General features: G+C 46.7%; 2 protein-coding genes across 2 annotated transcripts in view; one reads left to right on the top strand and one right to left on the bottom strand.

Annotated features, from left to right (window-relative positions):
* MYO5A (myosin VA) overlaps positions 1 to 27,001 on the top strand; it is a 197,433-nt gene that overhangs the window by 121,804 nt on the left and 48,628 nt on the right. Inside the window, exons 13-22 of the mRNA XM_055127854.1 lie at positions 2,666 to 2,791; positions 3,988 to 4,071; positions 11,899 to 12,063; positions 14,693 to 14,790; positions 17,265 to 17,351; positions 17,432 to 17,540; positions 19,718 to 19,929; positions 21,108 to 21,264; positions 22,835 to 23,074; positions 24,031 to 24,279. Coding sequence (XP_054983829.1) covers positions 2,666 to 2,791; positions 3,988 to 4,071; positions 11,899 to 12,063; positions 14,693 to 14,790; positions 17,265 to 17,351; positions 17,432 to 17,540; positions 19,718 to 19,929; positions 21,108 to 21,264; positions 22,835 to 23,074; positions 24,031 to 24,279 — 1,527 coding nt within the window. The remainder of the gene's footprint in view (positions 1 to 2,665; positions 2,792 to 3,987; positions 4,072 to 11,898; positions 12,064 to 14,692; positions 14,791 to 17,264; positions 17,352 to 17,431; positions 17,541 to 19,717; positions 19,930 to 21,107; positions 21,265 to 22,834; positions 23,075 to 24,030; positions 24,280 to 27,001) is intronic.
* LOC105943189 (40S ribosomal protein S24-like) lies at positions 13,464 to 14,233 on the bottom strand. Its single transcript, XM_055127691.1, has one exon. The coding sequence runs from the start codon at positions 13,836 to 13,838 to the stop codon at positions 13,464 to 13,466; it is 375 nt and encodes a 124-aa protein (XP_054983666.1). The 5' UTR covers positions 13,839 to 14,233.

The raw sequence follows: 27,001 nt of genomic DNA, 5'->3' as shown, positions 1-27,001 counted from the left end.
GCAAGTGCAGAGTGCGGATGCTTGCATACTTGACTGTGGCGTGCAGAGACCGTGCACGTGACTGGTGCGCCAGGCTCACAGGCTTCACTGTGGCGGGAATCTGGGCTTGTGCCTGGTGACGTGGGGTGGCCGTGAGCCACGTTTCAGGGCCAGTTCCACCTTCGTTAGTGCACGCCTTGGGGTACCATCGAGGCAGCCAGGGAAGCCACCTCCAGGGCCAGTTCCACCTTCGTTAGAGCACGCCTTGGGGTACCATTGAGGCAGCCAGGGAAGCCACCTCTAGTTTGTGTACTAAAGAGTCACTAGACCAAAGCGTTTATGACAAACAAAATGAGAATTTCCCTTCTCTTTTCAGCTGTTTCTATATTGGGTGGAAATTTGACAATAGATACAGTGATTTCTAGCTGTAGCTTGATGGAAAAATATTAGCAGCTTTATTAGTAACTGGTGATCTTAGCAAATAGCACGGCCTTTGTTCTAAGCTTTGCTTTAGTTTCTGTGTCATAGGCCGTTGACTGATCTCGTAAGCTCTTTAATTTGATAACCTCAAAGGAATATTCATATTGCATATATGCTCTTAGTAGAATCCTAAGTTATCGGCATTTATTCCAGAGGAAATCTGAAGCTGCTGAGAGTTTGCCCCTTGAATGTACTTGAAGAAGTATTCAGTGCATGTACATAGAAAAAAAAAAAAGCAGGAAGGGGGTCAAGTGAGTGTAGTGGGTAGGGTGCCCGCTCTGCACGCAGCTCAACCCCAGTCTAATCCCGGGCACCCCAGACGGTCTCCTAAGCCCTGCTAGAAATGATCCCTAAGAACAGAATAAGCCCTCAGCACTGCCAGGTGTGACCCCCTCTCCCCCCCCAAAAAAGGCAAAAGACGTCATCATAGTTGCTGAACAGATAGTGTAGTATGTAAGGCACAGTCAGCCCCGGTTAAATCTCCAGCACTACGTATGGTCTCCTGAGTGATGGGTGTGGTCCAGTCCCCCCACTGAAAGTAAGTCCTTGTAGCAGTTTTCCTAAGAAGAGAAACATCAGTGACCCAGTGGTGATAAAGGAGAGTGCTCTTATGTAGAAGAAAAAAAAGTACAAGTGGTGTGTAGCACAGTCCTATCTGTGTACATGCCTTTTAGGACAAAAAGAAGGCCCAGAGTGATAGGTCAGTCCCTTAGCAGTACTTCTGCCAAGTGTCCGGGCACAAGTGTAAGCCCCGATGCCACACACACTCCCAGCAGCTCTGCTGTCTGAGACCAGCAGCCACCCGTGGTTTCTGGCCCCAGCTCAGTCGGGGATGCATAAGCACCACAGAGGGGAGAAGCCTCTGGTGAACGTCACAACTGAGAGATGTGAGCTCCGTAGCCAAGGAGTGTGACCCCTGGTGAGCACATGTGTGAGCACTGTCCTGGTTCCTGGAGAACATGACAAGAGTGCTTGAGCGTCGTGGCGAAAGAAAATGTGTGAGGAGCATAACCAGGTGTAAGGGGACCCTGGTTATTGCAGCAGCATCACCAACTACTAAGAGCAGGAGGCGGGGAATAGAGAGGAATTCAAAAATTTTTAAGTATTATGTACACACATGGCAAGAGATCTGAAGCTGATGAAAGGGCAAGAGGACACCATTCTCTTATTTTGCATATTTTAAACTTTCATTGTATTTCAATGGACCAGAGCAATAGCTCATCAGGTAGGGCATTTGCCTTGCACATGGATGACTCGGGTTCGATTCCTCCGCCCCTCTCGGAGAGCCCGGCAAGCTACCGAGAGTATCCCACCCGCATGGCAGAGCCTGGCAAGCTCCCCGTGGCGTATTCGATATGCCAAAAACAGTAACAACAAGTCTCCCCATAGAGACGTTACTACTGGTGCCCGCTCGAGCAAATCGATGAGCAACGGGATGACAGTGATACAGTGATTGTATTCCACCATGTGCAAATGTTACCCTAAATGCACATGTTAAATATTCATGTGTGGTCCCACTAGCACTGAGCCAGGAGTGGCTCAATGAACAATTAAAAAGGCTGGAGAAATAGCTCAGGGGGGCACATGCATACAGGAGGCATAGTTTGATTCCTGGCACTACTGTCCCCTGAGCCTGCCAGGGGCTACCCTAAGCACAGAGCCGGACACGTTAGAGTCACTGGCGGGTGGGGGGCAAAAAACAAACCAAATATTGTAGTCAGGACAGTCATCTAGATTTCTTTTTTTTTTTTTTTGCTTTTTTTGGGCCACACCCTGCGATGCACAGGGGTTATTCCTGGTTTTACACTCAGGAATTACCCCTGGCAGTGCTCAGGGGACCATATGGGATGCTGGAAATCGAACCCGGGTCGGCCGTATGCAAGGCAAACGCCCTCCCCACTGTGCTAATGCTCCAGCCCCTTCTCTACATTTTTTTTTGAAGCAAATGAAATATTTATTTGATGATTTCTGGTGTAAGTAGATTAAAATATCCAGAGACTGAGTTGTCTTTAGGTTTGTCTCTGGGAATGTCTCAGTCATTGCTCTTCATCAGTAATTGACTTATGATCTATAAGAGGGAAATGTGGAAAAAATAAACCGAATACAGCAGTTGTTGTGACAGCCAAAAATGAGCCTTTGGCTGATGCCTCAGAGAAGTGTTCCTGCAGCGTGCACCCTGTTCTTCCCCCCCCCCCCCCGCACGCAGATGCCCAAAGGCACAGACGACACCTGGGCCCAGAAGCTGTACAACACGCACCTGGGCAAGTGCGCCCTCTTCGAGAAGCCTCGGATGTCCAACAAAGCGTTCATCATCCAGCACTTTGCCGACAAAGTAAGGGAGCTTCATTGTCATCTATTTCTCTAAGAAAAATTAAGTCAAGAGGAATATACTTTGTCTGCTGAAGCTTGTATTCTTTAGGACCTAATGGGAAAGTATTCTTCAGTATTAGTTTGTTTAGTCTCTCTCCCTTTAACCGAAGTGGAATTATATTTATATGAAATAAATATAGGTGATAGTTTTTTCTATAAAATTCAGAAATCCAAGAAAATGTTCTTATAATTCATTTAGTAGGTAAACCAGATCTCTTGACTGAACTAGCTGGCGATTATTTGTAGTCTTTACGGGGTTAGGCTGGATATTTAAGTATGTCGAGGTAGAGCTGTCTGTGTCTGATTGCTGCTGTGTCCTGTTCCACTGCACGATTCTGAGTCCCAGAGCACGGTATGCCCTGAGGTTTTCACCAAGAGGTGTGGACTCACTTCACCTTGGATGATAGGTTCAGTGGGTTTCTCCTCACAGAGCTTGCGGGCTTGGCTCTGTCGTCTCCTGAGGAAATGACGAACATGGAGAGTAATTATCTTCCAAGGAAGTTGTGGTGTAGCCTTGGGAGCGGCTTCCTGGGATCTGTTCCTTTCGGAACCGAGTCTGCATTCATCGGAGCTAGCAGGAGTTGCAGTGTCTCTAGTATCACCAAGGGCCCGTGGTGTATTCTGGGGACGCCCTTGACTAGTTGCTGAATTAAATCTTCATTTGCCTAAAATAATTCTAAAGCAGTTCCGCTTCACAAACCATTCGGTGTTTGCCTGGCCTGCACCTTGTATCAACTCTTTGACTTTCTTTCTGCCAGCAGATGTTTGTTCCCTCTGACACTCTTATTTTAGTGTCTTTTTCTCCCAAGAGAAAAATTCACCTGCCAGATGGTGAACTAGTTTAGGAGATATATCGGGGATGCCTTAAAGGAGCTCTTTCTCATCAGCGTTAGGAAAAAGAATGATCCATCAAGTTAGCCATAAATTTGGAGGATCTGTTACCCAGTTAGTTTGCACTACCACCATTCCCTAGGAAAAACAGTCTTAGGGAATCTTACTCTAGAGTTAACCAAGAGTGGTTTTGAACTCTGGGAATAAAACTAGCTATACTACTCTGTTGCGTGTCAGTTTAAAACCTGAGTTTACAATATTTTGTTGTTGATGATAATAACTATTCGAATGTTTCATGTCTGAGGAGATTTCTCCATGTGTTTTCAGGTGGAATACCAATGTGAAGGCTTTCTGGAAAAGAACAAAGACACCGTATTTGAAGAGCAAATTAAAGTTCTCAAATCAAGCAAGGTAGCTGACTCTGTAGTCTCTTTCTAACTAGGAATACTCTCAGCAAAATGTTAATTATTTAATTAGCTTTTCAACAAAAATAATTGTTTTTCTAACAAAGTCATTTTACCATAGTTGTTTGTTTTGATCCTGGTGCCTTGCTTGGGGGGTTGTTTTTGAACTTCATATACTCTGTAGCTTTTTACCAAATATTTAATATTTATACTGTAAAGTCTTACTTTAAGTGCTTTACTCCTTATAGGTGTTGTTTTAGCTATTTTTGTTTTACAGAGAAGCAAATTGAGGCTTAGAAACAGCATAGCTAGTGGACTGTCAGGCCAGTTCAGGGCCCAGGCTGCCTGGCTCGGGGGCTGTGCTCTTACCTACGGTGTCATTGTGAAGTTGTCACCTCCACAGCAGTTGTAGATTCTACGTGAAAATTACCAGCTGGGCCATTGAGCACAGTATCAGCTGTGGCCCGGAGCACAGTGTTCCTCCTGATACACTGCTTTCTGGTGGGGAAGACTTCCAGAGGGAAGAGAGTGAAGATGGCCGCAGGAGAAGGAGGTTGATTCAAGCCTTCATCCTTTGACTCTCCTCAGGACCAAAAAAAAAAAAAAAATGGGGAGTGTCCACACCTGACTCACTTCCATCTTAAGGCAGGAAAATCAGAAAGACGGCTACTGAGTTCCAGCAAAGCGACCGTTCAGACACTTAGTGAAAAGCTGAACTAGATCTACGTGAATTCTCTTAACCAGAACTTCTCTTTTGTTGTTATTGTTGTGTTTACTCTGGCACAGTCCTCTTGGGCAGGCCTTTGGGTAAAGGACAGTGCAGTTTGGGCCACCCCTGGGTGCTGGGGCAGAGGCAGGGAGGGGTCCCGGACTGAGCAGTGCTGGCGTGGACTCAGGGCCAGCCACGGGCAGGGCGGCCCCCTGAACTCCTGCCACCACCTCTCAGGCCTCTGGTGCAACGTCGAATGCTTGCTCTCTCCGTCTCTGCCTCTCTCTCCGTCTCTGCCTCTCTCTCTGCCTCTCTCTCTCTCTCTCTCTCGCTCTCTCTCTCTCTCTCTCTCTCTCTCTTTCTCGCTCTCTTCCCTCTCTCTCTCCGTCAAGAATACTCAATGCAGAGAATTCCCAACACAATTTCAGTGAACAGAAAGCCACACACACCCTTACAGCAACATGTATGTGTGTATTCTGAACTCCTGACTCTGAGCGTGTAGTTCTCTAACAGATGTTAGGTGAGGTTGCAGCCTCCCGTGGGGAATGTGGAACTGCAGCCAGCTCTAGTGGCTTGACTCGGGAGAGAGACCAGTTTGGGCAGCTGAAGTACAGAGGTAGCACTGTGTTTGGGAGTCGATAGTGCAGGTACGAGTCTCAAGTTCTTGACCCGTCATTGTATTTAGTGGCAAACCTGTGCTTAGATTTTTTTGTTGTTTGTTTTTGGGTTGTTCTTGGTGTTTTGTTTTTTTTTTCTTTTTGGATCACACCCGGCGATGCACAGGGGTTATTCCTGGCTCATGCACTCAGGAATCACTCCTGGCAGTACTCAGGGGACCATATGGGAAGCTAGGAATCGAACCCGGATTGGCTGTGTGCAAGGCAAATGCCATACCCACTGTTTTAACCCACCCTACCCGCCCTACCTGCTTAGTTTTCAGACTATTCTATTCTATAGAATAGAAAAATAAACTAGAATCTATAAAGTAAATGACAATTCATTTATATATAGCATTATTGATATTATATATATGCTATTATATATTATATATTATATATATGATATTATAGATATATACAAAAGTTCATTGCATACTTAGTGAAGCCTTTATGGTTGATATATATACACATTAACAGCAATTTTAATTACCTTATTATTTTTCTGCTCTAGCCCTCTAGATATGTGTGATTTTCACCATTCCCCAGCAGTCTCCCAGTGTTACCCCACCCACACAAAGACCTGTCTACCCCTTCCTTTTCTGCTTCCTTTCCCCCCGGTAATGCCTGTCGTTTTAACTGAGACTAGAAGTTAGCTTTGTTGATTCCTGGCAGTTTCTTTTCCTTAGTAATTCATGTAAGTGAAACCACATGATAATTGCCTTTCACTTCCACACTTATTTCAGTTAGCATATCACCTCTAATCCTATCCGTTTTGTTCCAGAGAGCACTGTTTTCATCTCTTTTTGATGGCAAAGTAGTATTCCATCAGTGTATCACAACTCCGTATCCTGTCATCTGTGGGCATGAATTTAGGTTGATTCCATGTTTGGGCTTCTGTTAATAATGTGCTATGATCCTAGGGTGCAGGTATCCTTACAAATTAGTATTTTCATATCTTTCATATGTCTGTCCAGGAGTGATATGACTTGATTATCTGGGATATCGGGTTTTATTTTTCTAAGAAATCTCCATTTCTCTGGAGCAGAAGCACTGAGGCACCACTGTGCCCACCAACAGTGTGTCAAGCTCCTCTCCCCCCTCCACCCTCACCAGGGCTCCTTCCTGCCCTCCTGGGTGCAAAGTCTCCCCTCACTGGGTCTTCATTTGCATCTCACTCATATCAAATAATTAGCACCTTTTCATGTGGGCTATTACGCGTCTTTGAAGATTTGCTTTTTTTTTTTTCTTTTTGGGTCACACCTGGCGATGCACAGGGGTTACTCCTGCTCTGCACTCAGGAAGTACTCCTGGCGGTGCTCAGGGGACCCTATGGGATGCTGGGAATCGAACCCAGGTTGGCCACGTGCACGGCAAATTCCCTCCCCAGCCCCGAGATTTGCTCATTTTTTAATTGGGTCGCATGTTTTGTTGTAGTTGATATTGTGAATATTTCTCTTTTGGATATTAACTCCTTGTGAGAATTACAAAAATACTTTTGTTTTTTCAAAGCAAAAAACAAAATTGGCTTTAAATCATTTTATCAAACCATATTGACTAACACTGTGACTTATTAAAGTAAAAAGCAAAGATATAACTTTGCCTCTCGTTGCCCTTTATATAGCCGTGTAAGAGCTTGTTAATTCCACGTAGCCCCTTTGCTTCTTCTTTGCTTGTGTTTCCCTTTCACTGGAGCTGAGCCTGTGAGCACATCTCTGTTGCTGAGCTCCTTCTGTCTTTCCTTCTGTTTATTTTTGGTTTGTATCTAATGTCTGACTCCACAATGCAACTTGTTAATTTTCTGTGTATGGTGTTAAGTAGTAATCAAGTTTCATCTTTTGGTGTGTAGCAGTCTAGTTTCCTAGCACCATTTTTTAAAAAATTTTATTTTTCATACAGTTGTTCACGATAATTGATTACATTCAATATTTCAGCAGCAATCCCAACACCATTACACCTTCCCACCACCATTATTTCAAATTTTCCCGCCACCACTCAAGCCTGCCCCACAGGCAGATGCTAGGTAATTTATTTTATATTGCTTGTTATTACATGAGATTTCCTGGAATTCTAAAATTTTAAGGGTAGTTGGGCTCCGGAGACATCTCTGCATTGTCTGCTTGGTCTCAGATTCATGAGTCTCTAAATCAAGGCCTTCAGTGCACTTAGCTGGCGCCCAGAGGCCGGTCCTGGCGTGACAGCCAGGACTCCGAAGGGGCAGGGAGAGGGGAAGGAGTGACCTGTCCCAGGTCCCTTGAGATCCCTGGAGGTTGCAGTCACTGGTCCCACGTACCTGGGTTTTCCGCTGGGTGCTGGAGGTTTGTGGCCCCTGGGATTCATATAGGGCAGGTGGAGGGATGATGCCTGCTGCTGATGTGCTTTTCTTTTCTTCATTTGAAGGACTTGCCTTCTTTACGATGGGTTAGATGCCCATTGACGTGTAGGGTTATTGCTGGACTCTGTCCCACTGGCCTGTGTTCCTGTTTTGTGTCAATACCCCTCTATAATTACTGTTGCTTTAGAATATAATTTGAAACAGAACATGAACGTGATCCCTCAGTTGATTTGTTTTGTTTTGTTTTAGTTTTTGTTTGGGGACCATATTTAGCAGTACTCAGGGTTTACTTTTGGCTCTGCACTCAGGGATCACTCCTGGCAGGATTCGGGGGACCATATATGATGCCAGAATTGAATCTGGTCTACTACATGCATGGCAAGCACCCTACCCGCTGTACTATTGATCCAGCCCTCAGTTTTTCCTTTCCTTTCTTCCCTCTCTCAGAATTGTTCACACAATTCATTGTTTTTGGTGGTGGTTATTATGCAAAATTTTAACTTGCTCTATTTCTTTGGAAAATACCATTTGTCTTTTGATTCAGGTTGAATGAATCTTTTGCTTGCCTTTGATGTTTCAGTGATGTAAATTCTTTTCAATCAATGATATAGATTTGTTTCAATGATGTAAATTCTTCCCCCAAAGCACAAAATCATTAATTCAAAAATGCACACACAAACCTATGTTCATTGTGGTGCTTAGTATAATAGCCAGGACCTGGGCACAACCCAGATGACAGACAAATGAATGAATGAAGAAGTTGTGGTAAATGTACATAATGAAAAACTTTTTCAACTATGAGAAAAGAAGAAATTGTACAATTCACTGCATCATAGAACTGGAAAGTAGCAAGTTAAGTGAAATAGGTCAGAAGAAGAAGGACAAACACCTTTGCTCCCACTCACCTGGCATATAGAGAAACAAAACAGAGGTAGACAGTGTTGAACAAAGACCAGACCTTGGCCTTGGGTTACAGAAGGGACTCCCGAGCACTTGGGGGAGAAGTGAAAGAGGCTGATGAGGTGAACATGGTGACGTAGGGACAGTGGAATGTCATGACACTTGGTGGTGGTGAGGTTTAGTAACTGTACAACTGTGCCACATGCCTTAACACTATTGTAACTATCTTACCTAAACTACAATCATAATCATAATTATAACAAGAAGTAAATACAGGGCTGGAGCAATAGCACAGTGGGCAGGGCCTTTGCTCGTCCCTGGACCCACATGACTCCAGAACCCACCGGCGTTCCCGAGTGCGGAGCCGAGAGTTACCCTCAGGTTAATGCTGGATGTGGCCAAAAGCCATAAAATAAGTACTTCCAATCCACGAATGCAAGATGTCTCGCCATCTTGGGGAATCTTTCTTTATTTCTTTTAGTGGTGTTTTATCGTTTTCAGAATAACGGTATTTTACCTCCTTTATTAGGTTTTACTCTAAGGTAGTTTACATTTTTTGATACAGGGATAGATAGTTTTTTTAATTTCTTTTTCCTCCAACTCATTGTATAGCTATTTTGATTAATTTTGTGTTTTGTTACTTTATTGATAAATAGCAGTGGGCCCACTTCTTTTTTGAATTTGAATTTCTCTTAAATGTTTTTCTTGCCTAATTGTTTTAGCTGAATAATTATGCTAAAGCAGTTTCAAATTTATGTTGAGTAGTACTTTGCTTTTTTTTTTTTTTGGTTTTGCAGTCATAGTTGGTGGTGCTTAGGGCTGACTCCTGGCTCTGTGCTCAGGGATAACTCTTGGTAGTTTCAGGGGACCATATGGGATGCTGGGGATCAGCCCCCTAAATTAAGGCAAACACCCCACCCACTGTGCTATTGCTTTGGCCTCAACACTTTGCTTTCTAATGAAAGAAATCTATTAATAAAAGTGGGGTTTTTTTTGAAGAAATTTGTAATTACTAGACAAAAATTGTTAGTTACAATTGTCATTTGATTCATATTGGAGGATTTAATTTTTACAGTTGTAGTATTATTATAAATATTATTTGTAATCCTGTCAACGGCCAGCACCCAGAGACTTAAAAGCCAGCTCTTGGAACTGCATGGCCGCTTTGTGGCCCTGCGATATCTTATACCCTACTTCTCCCTCTGGGAGAACCTGGCAAACTACTGGGAGTTTCCTGCTCACATGGGAGAGCCTGGCAAGGTCCCCATGGTATATTAATATGCCAAAACCAGTAACAAGCTGGATCTCATTCCCCTGACCCTGAAAGAGCCTCCAGTATAGCATCGTTGGAAGGACGAGTAGAGAGAGGCTTCTAAAATCTCAGGGCTTGGACAAATGTAGATGTTACTGAGACCGCTCAAGAAATTCCATGATCAATGGAATGATGGTGATGATGATGATGATGATGATGATTTGCTATAAATCAAACCATTCATGTAGATTAGTTTGAAGGCTCATTTGCTTCTATAATTTTGCCAAACCATATTGACTAATACTTATTAAGTTACCTTTTAATAATATTATTAAGTCACCTTTTAATAATTTTTCATTCATATGTTAATTAGCAGAATGTAAGATTGATTACAGAAATGATCCAATCATATTATAAATCCCTTTGGAACAAACGTATCAGCCTACAAGATAAGGACAGAGGGGCTGGAGCGATAGCACAACGGGTAGAGCGTTTGCCTTACACGCGGCCGACCCGGGTTCGAATCCCAGCATCCCATGTGGTCCCCTGAGCACCGCCAGGAGTGATTCCTGAGTGTAGAACCAGGAGTAACCCCTGTGCATCGCCGGGTGTGACCCAAAAAGCAAAAAAAAAAAAAAAAAAGATAAGGACAGAGTTGGACTTGAAGCCAGGTTTGGAACCATATCCAGAGGCGCCCAGGAGTAAGCCCTGGTGGTGCCGCTGATTCAGGCGACAGGTGGCCTCACGCACGACAAATGCCTTTCCTTCCATGCTCCCGGGCCCAAGATGGGCAGAATTTTTTACTTTGTTTTCTGTAATTCAAGTTATTTTTTAAACCTTATGATATGTTGGGACTGGAGCGATAGCACAGCGGGTAGGGCGTTTTGCCTTGCACGAGGCCTACATGGGTTCGATTCCTCCGTCCCTCTCGGAGAGCCCGGCAAGCTACCGAGAGTATCCCGCCTGCACGGCAGAGCCTGGCAAGCTCCCCCTGGCGTATTCGATATGCCAAAAACAGTCACAACAAGTCTCACAATGGAGACTTTACTGGTGCCAGCTCAGGCAAATCAGTGAACAATGGGATGACAGTGACAGTGACAGTGATACACATCTTTCTTTACTCATCTACTGATTGGCATCTATGTTGTTTGCATATCTTGCTCATGCTTATTCTGAGATCATAAGATAATATTATTATATTATGCAACTAGTTTAATTATGTACAAAACAATATATTAAGTCACTGCTAAGATTTTTAAAGATATTTTTATTATTACTGACCATTTGAAGCTACGGATAGAGAAATGAACCATGGATGGTAAAACATTTTGTGGAAATGACGTATATGGTAGAACTTTCTAATAGTATTTTGCTCATAAAATAATTTTGGTTCAAAACCCGTAAAAGGGGCTGGAGCGATAGCCCCTTTTACGTAGGGCGTTTGCCTTGTACGCGGCCGACCCGGGTTCAAATCCCAGCATCCCATATGGTCCCCTGAGCACCGCCAGGAGTAATTCCTGATGAAGAGCCAGGAGTAACCCCTGAGCATCACCAGGTATGACCCAAAATGCAAAAAAAAAAAACCTGTAAGATATTTTAAATGGATATTAGAATTTGAAGTCAGAATATTAGAATTTGAAGTCAGAATACTTTTTATTTTGTTTCCCCCAAACATGTTTGTGGAGTTGTGCATTTTCTGACCTGTATTTCAGTAGCATTTGTGTTCACTTTGTTCTTCAGTTGAGGCTTCTCATGCAGATATTGATTATTTCAGATATTGATTATTTCAGTGAGGTGACTTAAAAGGAACAGACTTCAGGCAGGAAATCTCCATCGATGACACACTTTCACAATGTCCCTCCTTTGAAAGTTGACATTGAAGTTTGGTATTTGAAGTTGAAAGTCCTTCGAAAGCTTGACATTGAAGTTGACATTGAAGTTGACATTGAAGTAGCGTGTAACTTCTTCCTGTCCTGACTCAGTTTAAGATGCTGCCAGAGTTATTCCAGGATGACGAGAAGGCCATCAGCCCCACCTCCGCCACCGCTTCCAGTGGGCGCACGCCTCTCACCCGCCTCTCCGCGAAGCCCACCAAAGGCCGGCCGGGCCAGACTGCCAAAGAGCACAGGAAGACGGTGGGCCACCAGGTGAGTGCCGGGGCTGCCCCCCGCCCCCTAGGGGTCCTCACGTGGGGAGAGCGGGAGCTTTCGCCCCGAGAGCACGGAACCCCACCCGCTTCTGTGTCCTCCCACCCAGCTCTATTTCCATGTGCTTTCTCTGTACGCCTCAGTGTGATCGATTCACTGGGCGTTTCTGGGCCTCCCAAGCAGTGCCCGGGGTCGGCTGAGCCAGCAGTGCTGGGCCTCGGCCCGAGGACACAGCGCCGCCGCCCAGGCCTGAAGTGCCAGGATGTCGAGGGCTCCCGGGGCTGCACCAGCTCGTGACCGCACTTTGCCACGAGTCTGACTTGGGCCAGGCGCCTGCTGCGCTGTTCCGTCACCCGAGCCCACATTGCTCAGTGAATAGAAGTTGGTGCGCACTCCTCCATCTCCCTCGCTTTGTCCTTTGGCGATGCTGTAAGAATCTGGGGGCTGTGCAGATGCTCCTCGCCGAGTGCTCACATTCTCGTTTGTGCAGCTTGCAGGGTGTCACAGATCCTGAGGCGGGCACATCTGCTCGGGCTGCAGTCCCTGTCACATGCTCCCTGGGCACGGCCGTGTGTGGGCTGATGCACCTGAGTTACGGTTGCGGCACCCGCTCTCGTGCCCACCCCCCGCCCCCCATGGTCGCTGTGCATTGCACTTCCTGGCCCTGTCGCTTGCCGGCGGTCACAGCCCTCGTCTCTGCAGCTCACACAAGACCTGGCTGTGTTGCGCCTGGAAATTTCTTGCGGTGTTGGAGATCGCAGAGAGCAGGGCTGCCGGGATCACCCTTGACACCCAGGCCGACCCCGGGGGTCTGGACTCGCGACCACATTCTGGCAGAGCAGGTGCTCGTGGCCACTGCTCTGCCCGGCTGGGCTCTCCGGGGCACTTGGCGCCCGTGGAGGAGAGTTCGGCTTTCCCCAGAGTTCTTTCCTCGTGTCGTGACTCTTCTAGGGCGCATCATAGCTCAGAGGCCCTTGCTTTGCTCTGTCTGAGTTCGACTTCTTCAGTCTGAGGGCCGGGCCCATTCCTTCCCCTGGCGCCCTCTGCCCTGTGGGGAGCAGGGAACAGCATGCGCACCCCTCACAGGAGCTCGCTGTGGGCTGGCGGCGCGGGTATGAGGCAGCTCAGTAGTTGTCTCATTCCCCTGGGCAGGAAACCTGTGTCCAGTGCACAGAGGAAGCAGGGCGGACAGAGTCCCCGGCCGCAAGCCGTGGTCCCCTGTGTCCGGCGGTCGCCCTGCCCGACTGTCCTCTCATTCGCCCGTGTCTGACCTGCTTCGGGTCTCTGTTTCCTTTCTTTTTTTTTTTAAGTTTTAATTAAAATTTATTAATCCTCGTGAAAAAATCTGCACAATCACCAGTCTGCAGAATCTTTACTCCTTCTGTTCTTCAATCTCCAGCTCACTTTTTGCCGGCGGTCCCCCTGACTTTCTTCATCCTGTTCTTGCGTTCCTTTCTCTGTTTGCGTGAGGTCTTTTTCTTCTCATACAGGCCGTGTCTTGCCAGTCTGTGTTTGGGCTTGTTTTTCTTTGCGTGGTCCAGAGAATCGTAAGTCATCCCAAAGCCGGTTGTCTTGCCACCGCCAAAATGGGTTCTGAATCCAAACACGAAAATGACGTCTGGAGTGGTCTTGTACATCTTGGCAAGCTTCTCTCGAATCTCCATCTTGGGGACCGTGGCCTTCCCAGGGTGAAGGACTTCAATGACCATCTGCTTCTGCTGGAGTAGGCGGTTGGTCATGAACTTCCGGGTCCGGATGGTGACCATGTCGTTCATGGCGGCGGCGCGGCTGCGGGAGGCCGGGCAGGAAGCACTGTTTCCTTTCAAACAAACCAACCTCCTGTCGCAGAATCTGCCGTCTGCAGAATTAAATGTCTTTATTTTCCTTAAATCCAGGCTCTGCTTTTAGTAGAGATTCTGACCACAGGGCAGAAAGGGCTACAGAAATCCGTACTGGGAGGGGCGGGAGAATGAGCCTTGATGCAGACAGAGAGTTTGGGACCGTCGGTCAGAGTGGAGTCATCAGGTCCAATCCAGGCGTCACTGGGCACAGCCCGTGCCTCCAAGGCTGTGCCTTCCGGGGCCACTGAGTCTGTGTGAGCCGTCTCGGTGTCTTCTAGCCAGTCTTTCTTTGGACCTGCATCTGCCCCAACAAAAACCATCTTAAAAATGGGAGGCCAGGGGGCTGGAGCAATAGCACAGTGGATAGGGCGTTTGCCTTGCACATGGCCGACCCGGGTTCAAGTCCCAGCATCCCATATGGTCCCCCGAGCACCGCCAGGAGTGGTTCCTGAGTGCAGAGCCAGGAGTAACCCCTGCGCATCACCGGGTGTGACCCAAAAACAAAACAAAACAACAAAATAAAAATGGGAGTCGGGGAGAAGGGGCAGAAGAGGAACGGGTGTCTATCTCTTAAAGTACGCATGTAAATAGTAGGGCCAAAGCACATTTTGACTTCAAACCCTGGTGTTTGAATTTAGTAGCAGCTCCCTTACGAAGGTTGGCAAAATAGAGGACAGAAAAGGCTCATAGGTGGCAGCGTCGTCTGCAGTAGTGTCGTTGGAGGAACTGCTCTGTGTGGCCTTGGAGTCTGGGCGCACTCTGATGCCAGGTTTGCCCTTTCTGTGCAGTTCCGAAACTCGCTGCACCTGCTGATGGAGACGCTGAACGCCACCACCCCTCACTACGTGCGCTGCATCAAGCCCAATGACTTCAAGTTCCCCTTCACGTGAGTAGTTCTCAGCTGCCAAACAAAACGCTTGGAGATCTCCAAACATGGAAGGAAACACGGTGCAAAATATACCTTCGTGGCTTGTAACGGGAACTCAGTGAGTAGGGTCTTTTAAAAAAATTGTATTCCTTTTCGTGGACGTGAAGACAAATGAGCAGTTGTTTTTCCCTTTGAAGATTTTATTTCTATCTTTGCTTTAAATTTCAATGCTTTAAAATCCTTTCCTTAATTTTGGAAATAATAAGGCATATTATAAGAATATTATAAAGAAATCTTGGGGCTGGAGTAATAGCACAGCGGGTAGGGCATTTGCCTTGCACGCGACAGACCCGGGTTCGATTCCCAGCATCCCATATGGTCCCCTGAGCACTGCCAGGGGTAATTCCTGAGTGCAGAGCCAGGAGTAACCCCTGTGCTTAGCCGGGTGTGACCCAAAAAGAAAAAAAAAAAGAATATTCTAAAGAAATGTTAAACAGTATAAAAAGAAATATATCAAGAAATTTTAAAAGCATTCATTTATCAAACCAGATGTGTTGTAGTTGTTGTTAACTGGCATAGACCCTTCCTGACCCTCAACATATCTCCCTTCCCTGATCGGAGTGTGTGTGTGTGTGTGTGTGCTGTGTGTGTGTGTGTGTCTGTGTCTGTGTGTCTCTTTCTGTCTGTGTCTGGGGGTGTCTGGGAAGAGCTCATTTGTACATGCTTTTAACATAATAAGTGTGGTGTTTTCCATACTAGTGAGTAAAGTCTCACGTCATTTTAATGACTGCTCAGTACCCCGTTGTACAGGCAGACTGTGTTTACTTCAGTTTCCCCATGATGAGGCAGTAGGGACGGTGATGACCGTCTTTGCTGAAGCACTTTTGTGTATTTGCTGTTTGTCCTTTTAGGACAGTATCTTTCTAAGAGCTGAGTTTGTGGGTCCTAGACTGGGAGCCTTGAGCAGAGGTGAGAGTTCCCATCTCAGCTCTCAGTGCTCGAGCAGCCTCCCCCTACCCCAGCCGCCAGCCCTACTCCACACAGCTGTGCGTCGGGCTGCAGAGCACTTCCGGAGCGTCACACTTTCCGTATCACTAAAAAACCCTTTCTGGAGAAAATGGGAAGCCAGAGGCTACTGCTGTTCCCGGGCGCAACAGTGGCAGGCGTCATTACACAAACCGATTCTGTTTCCTGTCATCCGCACAGTGCTTGAGACAGACACATCACTCACGGCTTAACGGGGCTTAAGTACTTAGTACTTAGTACAGATGAATGGCAGGTCTTGCTACACCCTCTTTTATTGTTGATTAACGTTAAGATGCCATTTGTGTACATTGAAAAAACATAAAATATGCAGAGGATGATATAAATATAGGTTTCAACTATGTGAACACTCTACATCCTAATTATTTTCATCCTGAGTTGAGTTGCCTTTAGACCAACAAAGCTTTTAGCTTGTTTAGATAATTAAGCAAAATAGATGACTGGGACGTGCTCAGTGTTTATTCTTGCTAGAGAAATCTCCGGTGCTGCTGGTCTTCATCTCAGAAGTGATTCGGGGAAAGTTCATCAGACCAGGCCACATAATACGTACTAATAAAATACAAAGGAATTTTGAATGTTTTTTTAAAATATACTCCATGGTATTTCTGAGGAGTGTGTGCATCCCAGATGTATTCACACTTCTCTTTCTTTTTTTTTTAGCTTAATTATTTTTCTTTTCTTTTTTTGTTGAATCACTGTGTGCTACACTTACAAAGCTTTCAGGTTTGAATTTCAGTCATACAATGATCAATTACCCGTCCCTCCACCAGTGTATATTTTCTACCACCAATATCCCCAGTACACACACACACACACACACACACACACACACACACACACACCACCCTTGGCCTACCTTTCCCTTTCCCCCTGCCTCTGTGGCAGACAATTTCCCTCCTACTCTCTCAAGTCATTTATGGGCATTATGGTTTGCAATACAGATGATGAGCTGAGAGGCCGTCATGTTTGGTCCTTTATTTACTTTCAGCACACATCTCCCATCCCGAGTGATCCCTCCAACCATCACTGACTTAGTGATCCCTTCTCCATTCCAGCTGCCTTCTCCCCCAGCTCATGAGGCAGCTTCCAACCGTGGAGCAGTCTTCCTGGCCCTTGTCTCTACTGTCTCCTTTGGTGTCCGTCTCATATTATGGTATTTTATACTCCACAAATGAGTGCCGTCCTTCTGTGTCTGTCCCTCTCTCTCTGACTCACTTCACTTAGCATGATTATCTCATGACCATCTACTTGTAAGCAAATTTTATGACAGCTGCATAGTATTCCATTCACCCCTCCCTTTCACCCCCTCCTCCTGCTCACGCTTCGAATGCTTTCCTCATTTATCCATTTGACTCTTTACAAAAGAGTTCACGCTCCAGGCCGAGGGCAGGCACTCATGGCTGCAGCCCCGCCTGCGCGAGTGCTCACGGGTCCCGTCCCCCACGCAGGTTTGACGAGAAGAGAGCCGTGCAGCAGCTGCGGGCCTGCGGCGTCCTGGAGACCATCCGGATCAGCGCGGCCGGCTTCCCCTCGCGGTGAGCCTGGCTCCTCGCGGCGGGAGGGTCCTGCTGGGGGCGGGCTCCTCTCTGACACCCATGTGGGCTGCCCATTGCAGGTGGACCTACCAAGAGTTTTTCAGCCGCTACCGCGTCCTGATGAAGCAGAAGGATGTCCTGGGAGACCGGAAGCAGACCTGCAAGAATGTGCTGGAGAAGCTGATAGCGGTAAGGAAGATTCTCGCTCCCCCGAGACCCCGGCAGGCACTTGCCAGACTGATGGTCGCCGTGAGGGACTCTGAGAGACCCATGTGCCACTGGCCCAGACTGTTCGGGGTGGGGGCCACTCTGCCTTCGGAGACTTGCGGCCTCGCTGGGCCAGGGCCCCCGGGCTAGTGAGGACGATCGCCCACGGTCAGCAGGGCAGGGCAGGGCCAGCTTCAGGACTGTGCAGAGGTACCTAGTGTCTATGGAGAGAAGACTCGGGCCAGATCCTACGTGTGATTAGGAAAAAAATAAGCCTTGGGGCTGGAGCGGTAGCACAGCGGGTAGGACGTTTGCCTTGTACGCGGCTGACCCGGGTTCGATTTCCAGCATCCCATATGGTCCCCTGAGCACCGCCAGGAGTAATTCCTGAGTGCAGGGCCAGGAGTGAACCCCTGTGCATTGCCAGGTGTGATCCAGAAAGCAAAAAACAATAATAATATTTATTTTCTTTGAAAGAGTCGTGGCCACTTTGAGTAATGATGTCTATCGAGTTTGCCTGCCACTCCTTTCTAGGTTCCCAGGTTCAGATGGGAAAGTAGAACAGAACAGGTGGGCCGTCCTCTGCCCGGATCCTTTGCCATTCCAGGTGTGCCTCAGGGCTGCTCTGGGAAGTCTGAAGGACGGCAGGGGGCGTGGGCGAGGCTGGCAGGGAGCAGGGAGCAGGAGAAAAGATGAGGGAACCACATTTTATTTATATATCCAGCTAAGTTTCCTATAGAGATTCTTGGTTTTTGTTTGTTTGTTTGTTTCGTTTGGTTTTGGGGTTACACCCAGCAGTGCTCAGGGATTACTCCTGCAGTGCTTGAGAGACCAGGGGCCAGGGCCCAACCCAGGTTGGCTGCGTGTAAGGAAGAGCCCTGTATTATCACTCCAGTCCCTGACTTTGTTGTTGTTTGGGGGCTGCACGGGCTGTGCTCAGGGATCACGCCTCGCCATGCTACAGAGCCATATGTAGTGCCGGGATTCAAACCCAGGCTGCTGGGTGCAAGTCCAGCACCTCGCCCGCTGTCCTATCTCTCCAGCTAAGGCTTACGATCTTATGCCTTCTTTATGTACAAGATAGAATATTTTTCTAGGAGTTGAGCTCGTGTTTTTCCTGTTTGAAGACTCAGATTCGATTTCCATGTCAAAAAGAAAGAGTGAAAAGAGATAATGTTTTCTTTGTCATGGCATTCACAAATTTCTGGTCATGGTAGTGTTTGTGTAAATAAGTTCTACTCTTGATGTGAGACTGGTTAATAACTTGCATGCTTTTAGTTAAGTCGGCAGATTAAATCTGATAGAGCAAACCCAGCATTCATACCCGTTTACTATAGATATGTACGCCTACAGAATACATATGTATGTGCATACCTCTGCTTATGATCAAAAGTGTCTGAGCAGCAAAATGATTATATTTTGTATATTTTGAAAATTCAGGCACACTTATGTGGGGTTTATTATCAGATACTGTTTATAAGTCTGATAGATAACTGTTGAGAAACTTAACCATGTTACTTTCTTTCTTTTTTTTTTTTTTTTTGGCTTTTTGGGTCATACCTGGCGATGCACAGGGGTTACTCCTGGCTCTGCACTCAGGAATTACCCCTGGCTGTGCTCAGGGGACCATATGGGATGCTGGGATTTGAACCCGGGTCGGCCGCGTGCAAGGCAAACGCCCTACCCGCTGTGCTATCTCTCCAGCCCCAACCATGTTACTTTCTACCTTCATCCTGGTTTTTCTGTCTTCAGCTTTCCCGTGGAGCGTACAGCCAGTGTAAAGCTTACAGCCCGAATCAGTCAGAGGGAGTGTGAGCATCTCCATTTCCTTGAAATATTTAAAATACAAACAAGTAAATAGTAGCTGTCTCTAACTCACAACCAAGTTTTTGGCCTCAGATAATAATTGCGGGTAGAATAATTATGGAAAATAACTCTTAAGCTGCAGTTTTTCTTAAAAGCTCATTCAGTTTGCTCAACTTACATAGTATCGAAAGCCTCGCTCCACTAGTTCATCATGACGTAGTTCAAGTTTTAGCTAACAGAGTCATTTCTTTACTGATTCTGCTCTTAGACGTTTTTTTTTTTTTCCTCCTTTAAAACCTGCTTGATGCGGTCATCATTTCGCCGTCTGAGTCGACACTCTCTCTCCAAAACAGGACAAGGACAAATACCAGTTTGGCAAGACGAAGATCTTCTTCCGGGCGGGCCAGGTGGCCTATCTGGAGAAACTGAGGGCGGACAAGCTGCGGGCTGCCTGCATCCGGATTCAGAAGACCATCCGAGGGTGGCTGCTGCGGAAGAAGTACCTGCGCATGCGGAGGGCGGCCGTGGCCGTGCAGAGATACGTGCGCGGCTACCAGGCCCGCTGGTGGGTTGCCCTGGGGCCCTTGGTCACCCTGTTTCCCAGCGGGGGCTGGGGACTGTCCGATTCGTACTCTAGCCGGGGAGGGCGCGGAGGGCGGGCCCTCAGGCGAGGGCACTGTCCGTCTCATCAGATTCTCTCAGAAAGGGAATTTTTACTCACCCTGAGGAATGATTTGGATTTATCTTCACAGACACTATAAATTTCTACTCCTGGCTTTGGTATTTTTTTGAATATGTTTACGTAGTATTGATAAAATCATCTGTAATTTGTGGGGTTTTTTTTTTTTTTGGCTTTTTGGGTCACACCCGGCGATACACAGGGGTTACTCCTGGCTCTGCACTCAGGAATTACTCCTGGTGATGCTCAGAGGAACATATGGGATGCTGGGAATCGAACCCGGGTCGGCCGCGTGCAAGGCAAACGCCCTACCCGCTGTGCTATCGCTCCAGCCCCAAATCGTCTATAATTTAGCATTTTCATCAGGATGAGCGGGTGATGACTCCAGTGAGGAGTTTCCGGGAGCAGTTAACGGAGAAGGTCCAGAAGAGAATTGCACTAAGATTGAGAATGATTTTAATTTAAAAAGTATCTGTGGAAGTAAATTAATGAAAAAGAATTTGAACCCAGAGAAGTTAATGAGAAATATTGTGGATTAGCAGTGCAGGTCTAAGAAAGCTGGTGATGAATAAGAATGGGACTGCTATAGGTAGCCAGTCTCCTGCGTAAAGCGTGTAATAATAAGCACTGTTCCAGAAGAAAATAAACCAGCAAGTGTTGCTTTTCTACTGTGAAATTGTACATTATGGGAGACCATACCTTTCAGGGGTCAAGGCTCAAGTGAAATAATGAATATTATCACTGTCACTGTCATCCCATTGCTCATGGATTTGCTCGAGCGGGCACCAGTAACGTCTCCATTGTGAGACTTGTTGCTGTTTCTAGCTTGCCAGGCTCTGCCGTGCGGGCGAGGTATTCTCGGTTGCTTGCCAGGGGATATGAATGAATATCCTAGGGGACTCTACACTGTTATAACATATCAGTGATAGAAATGGTAATTTAACACGCACATGATCGGATTAGAACAGAAGTGCTGCTGCTTATTATGCCATAGACAGAGGTGCTGAGTCTCGGCAAACTGTGCTCTTGGGTTTCTAATTTCTGACCATGCGGCTCTTGACCAGCTACGCCAAGTTCCTGCGCAGGACCAAGGCGGCGATCACGATTCAGAAGAGCTGGCGCATGTACGCGGTCCGCAGGAAGTACCGGGCGAAGCGGGCGGCGGCCGTTGTCCTCCAGGCCCACTGGCGGGGCTACCTGACCAGGAACAGGTACCGGAAGGTGAGGTGTGACTCTGGACATTTTATAGGTCATCACCTATTGCTAATAGAAGGCATGCCAGGAAAGAATTTTCCCCTAGGATAATTTTATTTTTTAGAATTACGTGCCTTTTGGTGGGGGCTGGAGCAATAGCACAGCGGTTGGGCTTTCACCTTTCACGTGGCCAACCCGAGTTTGATTCCTCCGTCCCTCTCAGAGAGCCCAGCAAGCTACCGAGAGTATCTCGCCCACGCAGCAGAACCTGGCAAGCTCCCCGTGTGTATTGGATATGCCAAAAACAGTAACAATAAGTCTCTCAATGAGAGACGTTACTGGTGCCCGCTCGAACAAATCAATGAGCAACGGGATGACAGTGACAGTGATTTTTTTTTTTTTTTTTTTTTGCTTTTTGGGTCACACCCGGCAATGCACAGGGGTCATTCCTGGCTCATGCACTCAGGAATTACCCCTGGCAGTGCTCAGGGGACCATATGGGATGCTGGGATTCGAACCCGGGTTGGCCGCGTGCAAGGCAAACGCCCTACCTGCTGTGCTATCTCTCCAGCCCCCTAAATGGCTAATTTTAAATATCCACTCGGGGTACAGTGCCTTTTATGCAGTGTTTAGGGGATCCAGGCCACCACTCCTGGTGATCCCTTGTCAACTAGCCAGTTGTCCCAATGCTTTGTGCAGTGGTGCTTGGTGCCACCAGGGCCACCTTGACATTGCCTGGGCAACCTGATGGTGATGGCACTCAAGCTTGGGGCCTCACATGAGCAAGGTTTGTGACCCAACCCTTTCAGCTATCGCTCCAACCCGTTTGGTCTGTGGATAAAAAAAAGCCTATGTATGTTGTTGCAAATGGCCTTCTTCCGTTTTTGTTTTTAGGTCACACCTAGTGTGGCCAAGGGTTTTCTCTGATATACACACAGGGGATGCCCCAGGCGAGCCCAGGTGACTGTGCTGCCTGGGACGAAAATTACAGAGGGCAGGCACCTGAGCCCTCTGCTGTCTTTCTGCCCCCAGATCACCTCTGAAAGTTATTTTTTCACTCATGTAATATGTAAGCCATGCTCTTCCTTTGACTTTTTATGTCTCCTCCTTTTCAAAAAAGTTTTTTTTTATTAGAGAATCACTGTGATGTACAGTTACAAACTTAGGAACTTTTGTGTTTGCATTTTACTCATACAGTGATCATTTACCTCCAACAGTGCCCATTCACCTCCACCAATGATCCCAGTATCCCTCTCACCACCCCCACCCCATCCCCCACCACCCCACCATGCCTCTGCGGCAGGGCATTCCCTTTTGGGTGTTGTAGTTTGCAATAGAGGTACTGAGTGGCCTTCATGTTCGGTCTCTAGTCTACTCTCAGCTCGCATCTTCCAACCCGAATGGGTCCTCCCGACATCCTCTACTTGCTGTTCCCTTCTCAGTCTGAGCTGCCTTTCCCCCAGCACGTGAGGCCAGTGTCCGAGCCCCACGGCGGTCTCCTCCTCCTGACAAGACGCCCAGCCTGAGCTACCGGAGCGGAGAGAGTCGCGCCGAGAGCCGAGTGCAGGGTCTGACGCGCCTTTTGCTTTCTCTGCAGATACTCCGCGAGCACAAAGCAGTCATCATTCAGAAGCGGGTCCGAGGCTGGCTGGCCCGAGTCCACTACAAGCGGAGCCTGCGGGCCATCGTCTACCTTCAGTGTTGCTTCCGGCGCATGATGGCGAAGCGGGAGCTGAAGAAGCTCAAGATCGAGGCCCGCTCGGTGGAGCGCTACAAGAAGCTGCACATCGGCATGGAGAACAAGATCATGCAGCTCCAGCGCAAAGTCGACGAGCAGGTGTGTTCCCGGCAGGGGCTGTGGGCGGGAGCTGCGCCCGGAGAAGGCGCTGGGAGTTTCCCGCCTTCTCTACCCGGCACCTGACCTTGTAGTCTTACTAGTAAAAAGGTAAAATGAAAATAGTGGCAAACTCACGGGTCCCATTACGGTTGTAAGGCAGGATACTTGGGAGGCCCCAGCCGGGGTGCGAACGCTCTGAGCCCTTAACGCACCCTACGAAGCTCCTTCCTCACTTTTTTCCATTTCGCACCATCTGCTAGTCCTTTCGCAGATGAGTTGTGTAATCCTGAGAGTGTAGCAGTGTGGAGATGTCCGTGCTTCTGTTGGTTCTGAGGAAGGTACATTGTATTTACAGAAATACAGATTTTGTATTTAGCAGATTCAACGGCCGTAAAGATAATTAAGAACACCTAATGCAAAGGAGCGAAAAGAACGACAAAATTCAGAATGATTAATTACCAGAAATGGTAATTACCCGAGAGCTTTCCTGAATGGGGTGAAAAGTTTTGAGGCAGTAAGTTTAGATGTTAAGGAACTTGTGACTTGGAGGCTGTTTGGTGCATCACCTGGATAGAACATAGCTATCCTATCTAACAGGTTAGCTTTTTAATGCTAATCTGTTTTCAAGAGCAAAAAAATTTTCATTTCTGGATTAAGAGTCAAATGAGGAGTTTATTTTGGCAATTCATCATGTGATTAGGAGACCATATCTGTTGTTCATCATGTAAAATAGAAATAATTATGTATATTCTTTCTCTGTAAAACTAGCTGGGTATTTGTCGTGTGATTGGCAATGTATCACACAACTAATATTCATACTAATTAGTGTTTGAGGTAGCTGCTATTAATGCTACAATGATATTACATAAGTATATAATATCGTATAGTTTTCTCACTGAATAAGTTTGATGGTGTGTACGAATCTTTACTTATTGTTACTTTGTGTCTGTTTCAAGAACAAAGACTACAAATGCCTCATGGAGAAATTGACCAACCTGGAAGGAGTGTACAACTCGGAGACTGAGAAACTCCGAAGTGACGTAGAGCGCCTTCAGCTCAGTGAAGAGGAAGCGAAGGTGGCGACGGGGCGGGTTCTTAGTCTGCAGGAGGAGATCGCCAAGCTCCGGAAAGACCTGGAACGAACTCAGTCGGAGAAAAAGACCATTGAAGAACACGCAGACCGATACAAACAAGAAACCGAGAAGGTAGCGACCAATGTTTACGTGCCTCTGTGTGCTTTCACGGAGGGAAAGTGTGGGTGTCTTCACCTGGTTCGTGTGACTCAGTGATGGTTAGAAATGTGGGTAAAATGCAAATTTTAATTAGCTCACAATTTGCATTTCCCGTGCATTTCTCTCACGTAATCAGTGAATAATATCAACGAGAGATTTCTTGACTCTGAGGTCTGTTATTTAAGTAATCATAAAAATACCTCTACTTGAGGCGTATTGGGGAAAATAATGGCTATTCAATGTGCCCACCAATTTTTCCATCTTTTTTTCTTTGTTTGTGCTTTTGTTGCTTTTTTTGGCAGTGCTCAGGGCGTATTCTTTGCGCTTCTCTCAAGGATTGCTCTTGGCAGGCTCTGGGGAATATATGGGGTGCCAGGACTTCAGCCTGGGTCAGCCACGTGCAAGGCAAATGCCCTACCCACTATGCCATGATTCCGGCCCAATTTTTTCCATTTTAATAAAAACAGAAGTGATTTTAGATGGCTGTAACGTTCTGGTTGGAATCACAGTATGCTTTAACTGTAGCGACTTCTGAATGCTAACAGCTGCACATGTAATAAGCCCCTAATAAAATCCTTTGGTAGTCAAAGTCTTAATTTATCTTTTTATATGTCCAACAAGACTGGAGCCATAGCACAGAGGGTAGGGCGTTTGCCTTGCACCAGGCCTACATGGGTTCGATTCCTCCGTCCCTCTCGGAGAGCCCAGCAAGCTACCGAGAGTATCCTGCCTGCACGGCAGAGCCTGGCAAGCTCCCCCTGGCGTATTCGATATGTCAAAAACAGTAACAGAAGTCTCACAATGGAGACGTTACTGGTGCCCACTCATTCAATCGATGAACAATGGGACGACAGTGTTCCAGTGCTGTATGCCCGGTGGAGCTTTACTCAGAGTATGGAAACAGGAGCACTGTACATGGAGAGCAGGGAAGTTAGTCAGGTCATTCTGACGATTGTCTCTTCCCCCATTGTGAATTAGATTTAACATTCTTACATGAAAACAAATAATTTTGCCATAGCAGACTAGTTCTAACAATTCATTTATGCATTTCAAAGGAATGGTCAAGGCTTAAGAACTTTCTGGTTTGTGGTTGTTATTTTATGAGTCTATCAATACTTTTCACATTCCTTTAAATTTGTCAATTATTTAAGCATCTTAAAAATGTTGTCTTCCTTCTTCAAAGCCAAGTTGAAGGGCCAGAGAGATGGTACAGTGGGTAGGGCGTTTGCCTTGCATGCAGCTGGCCAGTGTTCAATCCCCGGCATCTCATATGGTCCTTCAAGCAATGCCAGAGTCAGGAATAATCCCTGAGCATCACTGGGTGTGACCCAAAAAAATCCAAAAATAAACAAAAACCAAATTAAAGTAATACCTTTCTGGTCTAACAGAATAACACACACGAGCAGATTAAAATTTATTTCTTCCCATTTGATTGTCTTTTGCTTTTCATAGGGCACGGTAGGCACTACCCTCGGTCCTCTGGAATATAGTGATGGGAGAGGAGTGGAAATGGCTATTTCTGACTATGGAAATAGCCGTCACAGTGAAATGTTGAGGTTTCACTATGACAGCTATTTCTATAGTTAGAAAAAAGATGTTCCCAGTCAGTACAATTCTAGAAGGTTTGGTAGAACTGTGTTTCCAGTCAAATATGTACTGAGTTTTCTGGAAGGTTTTAATTTTTCATCTTTGGGGGGACCACAAGAGGGGAATGGTGTACCATGTGGCTCTAGGGTTAAACCTGTGTCTCCCACATATAAAGCTTGTACTTTAGCCTTCTAAGCTATCTATCTCCCACTCCCTTCTGGGCAATATAAGAAATACACTTTTTTTTTTTTTTGCTTTTTGGGTCACACCCGGCTATGCACAGGGGTTACTCCTGGCTCTGCACTCAGGAATTACTCCCGGCGGTGCTCAGGGGATCATATGGGACGCTGGGACTCGAACCTGGGTCGGCCGCATGCAAGGCAAACACCCTACCCACTGTGCTATCACTCCAGCCCCAATTCTTTTTTTTTTTATTTTTTTTTTAATTTATTTATTTTTAATTAGAGAATCACCGTGAGGGTACAGTTACAAATTTATACACTTTTGTGCTTATACTTCCCTCATACAAAGTTTGGGAACCCATCCCTTCACCAGTGCCCATTCTCCACCACCCGTAAACCCAGTGTCCCTCCCACCCTCCCCAATCCCATCTCCCCCCCACCCCACCCTGCCACTGTGGCAAGGCATTCCCTTCTGTTTTCTCTCTCTAATTAGCTGTTGTGGTTTGCAATAAAGGTGTTGAGTGGCCGCTGTGCTCAGTCTCTAGCCCTCATTCAGCCCGCAACTCCCTTCCCCCACATGGCCTTCGACTACAATGTAGTTGGTGATCGCTTCTCTGAGTTGACCTTTCCCCGGAACGTGAGGCCAGCCTCGAAGCCATGGAGTCAACCTCCTGGTACTTATTTCTACAGTTCTTGGGTGTTAGTCTCCCACTCTGTTATTCTATATACCATAGATGAGTGCAATCTTTCTATGTCTGTCTCTCTCTTTCTGACTCATTTCACTCAGCATGAAACTTTTCATGCCCATCCACTTAACTACAAAATTCTTGACCTCCTTTTTTCTAACAGCTGCATAGTATTCCATTGTATAGATGTACCAAAGTTTCCTCAACCAGTCATCCGTTCTGGGGCATTCGGGTTTTTTC

The sequence above is a fragment of the Sorex araneus genome, chromosome 2, assembly GCF_027595985.1.
Source record: "Sorex araneus isolate mSorAra2 chromosome 2, mSorAra2.pri, whole genome shotgun sequence".
Taxonomy (NCBI): Eukaryota; Metazoa; Chordata; class Mammalia; order Eulipotyphla; family Soricidae; genus Sorex; species Sorex araneus.
Note: the sequence above shows the minus strand (reverse complement) of the source record. Positions and strands in the feature narration are given on the sequence as shown.